Consider the following 11,626-nt stretch of genomic DNA (forward strand, 5'->3'; position numbering starts at 1 on the left):
GAATTCTCCTCTTCCATGTGGGAGACCTGGGTTTGGTAACTGGCTAACGCACCTCCTGTGCAGCCGCCACCTGTTTTTCAGTAGAGGCTTGAAGTGTTGTTATGATGCTGAACAGGTTTCAGTGAAAATTCCAGACTAAGATGGACTGGGAAGAAAGGCCTGGTGATCTACTTCTGAAAAGCAGCCAATGAAAACTCTGTGGATCACAGAGGTCGGATCTGCACCTGATTATGGAACGGCTCAGGAACGGACAGTGTGTTTCGTTCCTTTGTGCGTAGTGATGCCAACGTGATGGCAGCTGACAACCAACATGGTGGCCTATAAAAGAAAAAAATAGTAAGGAGTAATTTGTCTATATTAACAGTTATGTAATAACGCTTTATTTGTAAGGCTGAATATAACCTGGCCCAGTCTGCGTTTCTAGTCGTTTCACTTCCATGAATCTTACATTCTAGCTATGTGCTGGTTTTCCCAAAACATGTATTTTCACACCACTGACTTTGCTGAGCACATTCTGTGCCTGGAATGCTCTTCCATCCCTCTGAACATTTGCCACGGTCCAATTCAAATAGCACCTTTTTTTTACAAGCCTTCCTTGATATGCCCATTTCTTCAATTTCCCCTACTCTTCACTAGAATGACTTGCTTTCTCTCCTGTACTGCCAGCATTTTTTACATATTCTTCATTACAGCATTTGCTGTCTTGTGCTAGTATTTGTCTATATGCTTGTTTTCTTTTCTAGACTATAAATGCAAAAGGCTCTTTTTATTTCCTGTGTCCACCATTTCTGGCACATGGGGCATGCTTTATATATTTCAAAGCTTATTTTACATACGTTATTTGATTCTCTTAACAATTCCGTGAGCTTCACAGTCGATTGTGGTATATCCACTTGGTTAATGAACAAACAGGCTTAGAGACACTGACTTGACAAGGTTAAATAGTGGCAGTATTGGGGTAACTCTTAGGTTTTCTGAGCGCTACTCTTTCTACTAAACCCTGCTGAGGGTTATGGGATCATTTAACACACAGAATTACTCTGCTGGTAACAGAAGAGTGACCAATAATATTTGAAAAACAGACTGTGTAAAAGCTCGCTCTATCTTTCCTCATCCTTGTCTTTGTTCACTTCCCCAATTCAATTTATCTGATGAGAAACGTGGGCTAAATCATTACTTGATCTTAAGTCAAATTGCCAAAACTCTGTAGGACACTAGAGGTTAACCCTTAAATATGGAATGAAGCACATTATAAGTTTTTGATATTAAAAAATAACTCTTCTATACGGTCAAGGAGTTTTAGTTTCAATGTGCCTTTCAAAACTTCAGACCTCTTCCTCTGATGGATTCCTTCCATTTTGTGTTTATTATTATAGTCTTCTAGCTGTCTGATGCCAGCAATCGTTGTTTAAAGAAAGCCCCGTGCTTGAAATCAGGCAGGAGAAATGGACGTATTCCAGGTCTCCCACTCGGATTCTGGGCTTTAGCTTTACTCACTTCACAAATTAAAATGGCAAAAAAGCCATGCCCACTTCACAGGCCTGTCACTGAGATCTACCAGTTTCCCTGGAGGCTATCCTGACTCACGAGACCCCATGAGGATAGAACTGGGCCCCGTACAGTTTTCGATGGCTGATTTTTAAAGAAGTAGATCTCCAAGCCTTTCTTCTGAGGCGTCTCTGGGTGTACTGGAGCATCCAACTTCTGGCGGTAACGCTTGCATGCACCACCCATGGATTGCACGGTGAGAATTTAATACACAAAAATTAAAACCGACTTGTAAATCTCAGTTCTAAGCCCACACAAAAATGCCGTTATTTTTTTTACACTTTGTCCTCTGCTAATATAATGGAATCACTTAATTTTTATTTTAACGTGCTTCCAAACGTCAGGAGGCGACGTTCACGTCACTCCTAACCTCCCTCCGTGCTTTCCTCGGGGATCAGAAGCGCTGGCGGAAGAATCGTGGCTGCCGCAGTGACGCGCTTATTCTGGGCCGCTTGACGTCACTGTCAGGCGCCGGGAGGCCCGTTTCCAGAACTTCGGAGGGCTTACCAGGCGCGAAAATGGCTATGGCTAGCGATTTTTACCTGCGCTACTACGTAGGGCACAAGGGCAAGTTTGGGCACGAGTTCCTGGAGTTCGAGTTTCGACCAGACGGTGAGCCGAGGAGGGGCAGCTGGCGGGGTCCTGGGCTAAGGGAGGCGAGGCGGAGATGCAGCGGAGAATAAGGGAGGTGGGGTGGAGCAAGAGAGCCTCGGTGGGCCTGGAGTGTACGTTGCGAACACAGGCTACTGCTTGAGCCGAAACAAATGGGAGCTTAGAACCTAAGGTAATCAGCATCCTGAAATCAGTGCGCCGGAAGGCATCTTAAGGCCAGCTGCTTTAAAGACCTAATACTTGAACATTTGTAACACCCCACCAAGCAGTGGACCGGTGGATGCTTAAGATCTTAACTGGTGATCGATAACTTCCGGACTACCCATTCATTGATTCAGCAGTGTGTGTAAGGCAGCAGGTCTAGAAAGAGAATGAGACCAGTTCTGAAGGGTTTAGGCCGATGTGGGAACAAATAAGTGTGGTGATGTGTTTTGGGTGCTTAAATAGAGTTGTTTACCACTGGGTGCATTAGGAGTACAAAAGGGGGAGTGGTTAATTCTACATGAGGCAGTCAAGGAAAACTTCCTAGAGGAGGTGACCCTTGAACTGAATCTTGAAATAGGCTTAGGTATTTCATGTTCTCTGAGGAAAAAAGGTAGTCAGACTGGGAGAACAGCATGAACAGAGGGCAAGGTGAAGCTGCCTGTTGCCATGTAATGTGTAGCAAATTGTGTCTTTTGACAGCTCTGACTATAGAGAGAGCATTATTGTATATTGAACTCTATCCACCTGCAACAAGGACGGTTCAACTGAATAGATTTTCTTTTGGAGTGCGTATTATGTGCTGGGAAAATGATAAATAGAAAACTAAGGATTCAGTAAAGAGTAAGAGTCTTTAATTTCCCTCAAAGAGTTATGCTTGAGTGGGAAACAGACTTGAAATTAACCATAAAGCAGTGTGGATATGCTTTGGACAAAGTTCTTTGAGAATATGAAAGAAAAATTAGAGAGAGGATCACATACTAGGAAAGGGGAAGAGTATCAGGCATTTCAGGTGGAAATCAAGGTATCTACAGCCCTGCTGTTATTTAGAAACCTAAATCACCTCATTTACCCTGTCCTCTGCATGTCTTTTCTAAATTTGGTTAAGGAGCTAAATATACCTGAATTCTTCATCTGAGCTTTTCTTATGTGATGCTATTTTCATTCCCCTCACCTGTGAACATCATCCAGCTTGTCCATACGCCTTTTTAGCCAGTCAAATAAATTAAGTACCCTGACATATCAGGAAATTTTATGCCGGAACAGTGGTTCTCATCCCTTTATCTTCCACCACACTGTACCACATACTTCCATCAATAGTAGTGGGTCACAGACAATTTATAAGGGGTACACATCACTAACCCCCCCTAAAAACACACACACACACACACACACACACACACAAACCCGTTGCACTAGGGCACCCTATTATTTTAGAGGGTCAGGACCACATTACGTCTGTACCTGGACAACTGACTGGCTGTGAGGAGAACGATTTATCAGAGAGTACAAAAGTCATGATGGTTTAAAATTAAATATAAATCAGCTAACAAACTGGTAATCTTTTATCCAGAGCCAGAACAGAATTTGTATGCTTGCTTGTCACAGTACTAAAACATTACTATTGCTGTAATCATGTACATTAATTTGAAGGGAAATAATTAAAAGAAAATGTTTTGGAGTAGTGGAAAAAGCATGAGTACTGGAAGACAGTAGGTCTAGATATGAACCTTGTATGATCCTGGGCAGGTTACTTAACTGCTTTCTTACTAATGAATAAAAAAAAAAAAATGAATAGGGATAATAAAATCTACTACTTAGGGTTGTTTTTACCATTAGAATAGATGCTTTAGGTAAAACACTTAGCACCAATACAGATATATAACATAAACTTAAAAAGATATATTAGTTCCTTTTTCAGATTTCTTTTCTAGTTCATGACATAGCTTAAGAAAATGGGCCTTAAAAATGACCTTCATATTATATAGTGTAGGCATGGAATATTAAAAAATTTGACTAGCTTCACCTTCTACCAACTTAACAACAAATATTTATTGAGTGTCTCTATGTCTAACATTGATCTTATACACCAGTTAGCAGTTGCCTTCAAGTCTGTTCTTATTCATGGTGATGGCGCTGGGCTGTCAACCGAAAGACTGGTGGTTTGGGTTCACCAGTAGTGCCTCGGAAGAAAGGCCCAGCGATCTACTTCCCAAATATCAGCCATTGAAAACCTAGTGGAGGACAGTTCTACTCTGACACAAATGGGGTTGCCATGATCTTACACTAGGAGGGAGGAAATGCTAATGTGATATAAAAATTGCTTACAGTATCATTTATTTTTTAGCAGTTTTTACTGTTATGGATTGAATTTTTTTCCACTTTCCATAGGAAAGCTTAGATATGCCAACAACAGCAATTACAAAAATGATGTTATGATCAGAAAAGAGGTAAGTTTTTTGTGTGTGTTTTTTTACATTTAGTCCATTTTCCTCATGTTTGTTGAATTAACAAAAGTACATCTGAGGCTGTTTGTAAAGAAGAAGCCAATTTATAGATTGAAAAATGATTCAATTAAATTAGATATAATTGTAGCATCTCTAACAACAAAAGAAGCTACCTGGATATATTAAGTTATAGTCCCACATTTGAACATATCATCCAATTTATTTTATAATTAATTTTGTTTTTTATTTGCTACCTAAAGCCAATTAATGAACATGATTTAAAAATAGTATACATTTTAAATTAAAGACTCAAAATGAGGTGTAAAAAAGTTCAAAGCAGTAACTGGTATGTGTTTGGTGTTTATCTCTCTTTACCTCATAGACTTTGTACTGTCACCATTTATACTCTGAGATATATAAGTCCCCATGTTTCAAAGATGGAATATAGTGTATTAAAACCGGCTAGTGATTGGAGCCATGGTGGTGCAGTGGTTAAGAGCTCAGCTACTACCCAAAAGGTCGGCAGTTCAAATCCACCAACTGCTCCTTGGAGACTCTATGGGCAGTTCTACTCTGTCCTATAGAATGGCTATGAGTCAGAATCCGCTGAACAGCAATGAGTTTGGTTTGTTTTTGGTTTAGTGATGAGAAGAAGGAAAAATATGTACTAGAAGAAAGGGTAAAGAGTGAAAAAAAATAACATAAGGAGAACGAATGATTCCCATCCTGTAAGTTTGAAATCAGAATTAAAATTTTCTATAATATTATATTTGAATATTCAGGGTTTGTAACTCCTTTTAATCATTTCTTTCTGAGTAGTAGGAAGAAATAGTCAAGCATGAAATTTTTATTATAACTTATTTTCAGGCTTATGTACACAAGAGTGTAATGGAAGAACTGAAGAGAATTATTGACGACAGTGAAATTACCAAAGAAGATGATGCTTTATGGCCTCCCCCTGACAGGGTTGGCCGACAGGTTAGTGTTTAATAATTCTTTAAATGTATAAATATTAAAAATTGGCAATGTAATTGTTATGTTTCACCTTATTTATTTAGAATGAGTCTTCCCTGGGTCTTGATTTTACATTTAGTAGGCACCTGATAATTATTTTAGAATTTTATTTCATTTAGATTCATTTTCCATGCTACATCATAGTAGAAAGGAGTCAATGTATAGCTGTAAATTTAGAGATCTTTCTGGATAATCTTCATCATAGCTACCTAGCTAAAATTAGGATATTTTCACAATTATAAATAGTTTCTATTGTATGTTAACTGCTTTTATTAGGAGTAAGTACGAGTGTTGTTTGTCAGTTCTAGACTTATAATTTTAATTGACTATGTGAAGTTCACTTTCCCCAAATTTATAACTTTTAGAATTCTTATTTACATTATTATGTCCCAGAGAAGAATTTGATTGGTTTCTTTGTTCTTTGCCTCTCATATTCCCTTCAGAATAATTGATGTTTCTCAAAGGGCTTCTGAAGAACTCTGAAGGCCTAATTTCATTCTATAGAAATGCAGTTTGCTTTCTGAATTGGGTCTTTTCAACTCTTGGAGAAATGAGATACGACCCCTGGAAGGAAGAAATCTTTAATTTCACTTTTGTCTGTTCTTGAGGATTATACCTTATATCACCTTCTTTGACTAGAAGAAAATGTGGAGAAATCTAACAGATGCTGACACTCTGTAGCAGTAACTTTTCTCTTTAAAGAAACATTATTTAGGAAAGCAAAGGTAATAGTTAATGTATTTATTTTATACATTGTAAGCATTTTTAAAAAGTAAATTTAGACGTCAGTGTGTTTTATGTTTATAGGAACTAAAAACAGGAACAACCATATCTTTTAGACTCAGGAAGAGCCCAGTGCTTCATCTGTTTACTTGTTGATGTATTTTGGTTACTTGGGAGGATCGAGCATGCTCCAGAAATTGTCTAGTATCTTTAAGTCACTGTTTGAGAGCCTTAATTAGTTCTACATTTGGTGTATATTACAAACTGTGCATGATTTGGTCTTCTGTGTATAATTTAGACTGTCTTTAATGGGATCTATTTGTCAGTATAACTTGAAAACTTATTACAGATATAGCCTCTTAATGGTTTCAGGTTTGCAGATACTAATATAGAAGAAAACCTGCAGTACTTATAGGACACACTAGGAACATCTACGTTATGTTTTATTTATTTATTTATTTTACTAGCTCTTAATTTTAATTGTTTTGTGAAGTCAGGAGCCAAGAGTTCAAATATCAGCATATCAACAACTTCTTTTCTGTATTTTATGAGTCTTGAATTTCACATTTCTAAAATGAGGCTTATAAAGCCTGCCTTGTTCTGGGGATTACAAATGTATCTTAAGGGTTACAGAGAATGTTTTGTAAAGTTCTTACCAATAGAGTCTGGCACATAGTAGGAACTACAGTGGTTATTATAAATAGCTTATTTTTACAGCCTGGTAGAAGTGGAAATATGATTATATTTATTCTTTTAATAATAGGTTCATATCCGTATAATTTTTTTTTTACAACATTGTCCTTCAAAGTGTTGCCTTCAGTGTTTACTGACCTTATAAGAAATATTTCTGTGCCATTCTTAAGTATGTTATTCATTTCATTCTGTACTATCCACTTTATGAGGACTCTAGGAAGCGGTTCTCTGCTCTCCTATAGTTGGGAGTAGTGCTCCTGAATAGTCAGTCAGGTTTTTGTTTTCAGGACATAGTTTCTTGTATAACAGATCAAATTTCTTACTTTCCCCAGTGACTGCTACCACACTTGGCAGCCAAAATTAGGACTGTTTTTAGCAGAAATACAGATCTTTCTGGGATGGATTTTGTATTAACTATGTTTTTGGGTCTATTTTTTTTTTTTTTTTCAGGAGCTTGAAATTGTAATTGGAGATGAACACATTTCTTTTACCACATCAAAAATTGGTTCTCTTATTGATGTAAATCAGTCAAAGTAAGTATATTAAGCATTTTCGCTAAATTAACATAATTTATTAGAGGGGCTTGGTTTTGGACTATAGCCAGTGTAAGATTATTTCAGTGACATCGAGTCGGTTATGTAGCTATAATTGATTTGTATGTTGTCAAAGACTTGTAATTTGGTCTGCCAACAAAGTTAGCAGGGTATTTCACTGATTGCTGAAAAATATCTTAATTTGGTAACTATCATAACATTAAAATTTTATTAGCTGTTATATATAAAAATCTGAATACAGTGTCACAAAATTTAAAGAAAAGAAATCCTTACTGAATTATATCTGCCTTGTTAGTCCCATATCATACCACTCCTGTTTGTTCACTAGTTGCAAGAAATTGAAAATGTCCAGTATAGTTTAAATATACCTTTAGCTATCTGTGTCTTTCCAAATTCTCTTTCTCCTCTGAGCATTTGTAGCACATACCATTCATTAACTTTGTCTAAAAAATCTTCTTTCTGCCTCTAGCCTTTTCTTCCCACTTCCTCACCTGAAAAAGTGAGAGTCCCCATAGCGCTCTCACTTTTTCTTATCATACTTTTGTTGTTGTTAGGTACCGTTGGGTTGTTCCTGACTCATAGCGACCCTGTGTACAACAGAGTGAAACAGTGCCTAGTCCTGCTCCATGCTCAATAGTCATTACTGTTCTTGAGCCCCTTGTTGCAGCCACTGTGTCAGCATATCTCGTTGAGAGTCTTCCTCTTTTTTGCTGACCCTCTACTTTACCAAGCATGGTGTCCTTCTCCAGGGACTGGTCTCCCCTGGTAACATGTCTAAAGTACATAAGACAAAGTCTCACCATCCTTGCTTCTAGGGAGCATTCTGGCTGTACTTCTTCCAAGGCAGATTTGTTCGCTCTTCTGGCAGTCCATGATATATTCAGTATTCTTCTCTAACACCATAACTCAAAGGCATCAGTTCTTCGGTCTTCCTTATTCATTGTCCAGCTTTCACATGCATATGAGGCGTTTGAAAACACCATGGCTTGAGTCAGTTACACCTTAATCATTAAAGTGACATTTTTTTTTAACACTTTAAAGAGGTCTTTTGCAGCAGATTTACCCAATGCAACACATTGTTTGGTTTCTTGACTGCTGCTTCCATGGACATTGACTGTGGGTCCAAGTAAAATAAAATTCTTGACAACTTCAGTCTTTTCTCCTTTTATCATGATGTGGCTTATTGGTCCAGTTGTGAAGATTTTTGTTTTCTTTATGTTGAGGTGCAATCCGTACTGAAGACTGTGGTCTTTGATCTTCATTAGTAAGTGCTTCAAGTCCTCTTCACTTTCAGCAAGCAAGGCTGTGTCATCTGCATAATGCAGGTTATTAATGAGTCTTCCTCCAGTCCTGACACTGTGTTCTTCATATAGTCTAGTTCCCGGATTATTTACTCAGCATACAGATTGAAAAAGTATGATGAAAGGATATAACCCTCATGCACACCTTTTAAACCAGGAAGTATCCCCTTGTTCTGTTCAGACATCTGCCTCTTGGTCTATGTACAGTTTGCTCACCAGTGCAGTTAGGTGTTCTGGAATTCCCATTCTATGATAATTTGTAATAACTTAATTCTTTGTCTGCCTTACTTTTTTGGGTGTACACTCCATGCGAATTTTGCTGTATCTCCAAAATTCGCATAGTGCTTTGTGAATTTTTGTTAGAGAATAGGAGGCTGGAAGGAATGCATAATGACTATTGAGCATAAAAGGCCAGGTTCATAAAGACTAACCAAATGCTTTTAAACCATCAATTCTTTTTATTCATTTACTTTCCCACAGTTGGTGAGCATGTGACATTCATACCCTGCTGGTGGGAGTGTAAATTGTACACAGTTTTGGGAAAGCAATTTGGTAATATGCGTCAGAAACCTTTGACGTTTTTCATTCATTTTTGACCTACTAATTTTACTTCTGGGAGTCAATCCTAGGCAGATAATCTCAAATACTGGGAAAGTTTTATTACGCAAAAAGATGTTCGTTTAAGCATTATTTACAATTGAAAAAATTCCAGATGTCTAACAAAGAGAGAATTGTTAATGAAAATAATTAGTGAATTATTGTTAATGCCATGGAAAAAAGTAAAAGGAGCACAGGGATTGATTTCAGTTATGGGGGGAAAAAAGAAACAGCAAAATATTTATCATTATTCTCTGAGAGCAGTGGCATTATAGAATTATGAGTATTGTTTTTTTCCCTATCTTTGTAATTTAATCTGCTTTATACATTTTTTAATGATGCATAGTTATTTCTTTTACAAGGGAATAAACAATTTAAATATGAACTGCAATAGCAATGGAGAAAGTTTATATATTTTTTCCTTGCAGAAAGGATAGAGCTGTTAATTGCTTAGTCTGTTATTTTTAGTAGTCAGCAAATTCCTTTCTCTTGAATTCATTTAACTTAACTGTTTCAGGGTTTTAGTTTAGTTTTGTTTTAGGGACTAAGTTAGAAAATTATGTTGTTTGTTCTAGGAACAAAAGAGTAACTTTTACCTTTTTAAATTTTAGGGACCCTGAAGGCCTGCGAGTATTTTATTATTTGGTACAGGACCTGAAATGTTTAGTTTTCAGTCTTATTGGATTACACTTCAAGATTAAACCAATCTGAGTATATGTTTTTGAGCTGTTTGTATATTTAATTAAGGGATGGGTAAGGGCGGGTTTATTTTTCATTTACACATTGGGATTTTTATGAATGCGAAGCAAATTTGTATACAAACTGAACATAGAAAAATACATAGAAAGGGTTTGAGTGGGTTGGACAGTCTTTCAGACACTAAATTCTGTAAATAAAAGCTACTCGTCATTGACATTTTGTTCTAATAAAAGATATCAAAGCTTGGATGAAGAGTATTTATTTCAAGAGGCTATGTCTCTGGTTCATTTTAGAGGTACTAAGACATTGTTCTAGTATATGTTTATTCAGGTAGAAATATGTAGCCAGAGTCCCACCAATTAATGAAGGATTTGGGGATGAGCTCAGAGTCACCCTGAGCAGATTTCCCAAATGGTAAACAGTAAAGTTTGAGAACTGTTGCTCAAAATATCTAGCCTCTTCCTAGCTCCATTTCGTTGAACTCCTGTGATAGAGTGAACAGAGCACTGATTTAAGAATCAGAATTCTTACTTATGGATCAGTATTTAACAGAACTATTTTTGCTTCCAACCTGCGAATAGCTTTATGCCTTAGTGGCACAGAGCCCACATATCCATCTGAAATACTGTAACCAGACCCTATGAATGCCAGTAAATTTCCATTAGTCAGAAAACAGTGCCTTAAACCAGCCCAAGCCAGATCTGGCCAACCCTGCATGTACAGAAGGGCCAGCTGTGACCGTTAGTTGACCTCAGTAGAGGACACAGTAACAGATGGAACAAATCAGAAGGAAAATCATCACCCGGGTTGTATTCCAAAGCGAGAGGTCTGACAAGAACCGCATCCATCACCTCCCGTTTCCTGGACACCATAATTCCTGCAACGTCTTCCCTACACCTTTCTTCTAGAATTTTCTCTCCCCAGTACACCTGCATGGCCTCCATCTTTCTGCCCAGATCACATGTAAGCCCTGCTTCCCCATAGCTCAGAGAGTGGGATGTGGGGAACTTCCTCCCATTCTTTGGCCTATGCATTGCAATCAAGTTACTTTCTCAAAGGCCAGGGTGCAGATCATTGGCAAGTCTGAGTGCACCGGCAGGACCCACCTTCCTGGGCTTGGCAACAAATTTTTTTTTTTTCCCATTTATCGTGCTTACTCAGTTTCTGAGACAGTCCTTTCATTTGGTTACTTAGAAATTGGAGGAAGGATGGTTACTGTGTGATTGCCTCCTGGAGGCCGAGTTGGAACAATATAGAGGATTTTAAGTCTGGAGTGTTAGGATAGCTTTTATAGTAAGGACAAGAAGGACAAACGGGGTCGTTAGGAGAACAGGAAACCTCAAACAAGTCATTGGTCTTTTTTGTTTTTACTGTAAAAGCCAGGAAATTTAGTATTGCTCAGTGGCCTAAAGATTAGGCATCAGGACAACTAAGCGTGTAAATAGGAACCTGGCTA

At 37.8% G+C, this 11,626-nt stretch overlaps 1 protein-coding gene across 1 annotated transcript; it reads left to right on the forward strand.

The window, feature by feature from the left end:
• Positions 1-1,995: 1,995 nt before the first annotated feature.
• Positions 1,996-10,416, forward strand: MAGOHB (mago homolog B, exon junction complex subunit). The gene is made up of 5 exons (XM_003405603.4): positions 1,996-2,160; positions 4,534-4,592; positions 5,457-5,567; positions 7,470-7,552; positions 10,083-10,416. The coding sequence occupies exons 1-5, from the start codon at positions 2,067-2,069 to the stop codon at positions 10,180-10,182; spliced, it is 447 nt and encodes a 148-aa protein (XP_003405651.1). The 5' UTR covers positions 1,996-2,066; the 3' UTR covers positions 10,183-10,416.
• Positions 10,417-11,626: the final 1,210 nt, after the last annotated feature.

This window comes from Loxodonta africana, chromosome 4, assembly GCF_030014295.1.
Source record: "Loxodonta africana isolate mLoxAfr1 chromosome 4, mLoxAfr1.hap2, whole genome shotgun sequence".
NCBI classification, from domain to species: Eukaryota; Metazoa; Chordata; class Mammalia; order Proboscidea; family Elephantidae; genus Loxodonta; species Loxodonta africana.

Bases quoted from the DNA above. Each gene is read 5' to 3' on its own strand.
- MAGOHB (XM_003405603.4), top strand. From the start codon at position 2,067: ATGGCTATGGCTAGCGATTTTTACCTGCGCTACTACGTAGGGCACAAG. The intron at 2,161-4,533 runs GTGAGCCGAGGA...CACTTTCCATAG, and splicing joins GTTCGAGTTTCGACCAGACG to GAAAGCTTAGATATGCCAAC. The intron at 5,568-7,469 runs GTTAGTGTTTAA...TTTTTTTTTCAG, and splicing joins CTGACAGGGTTGGCCGACAG to GAGCTTGAAATTGTAATTGG.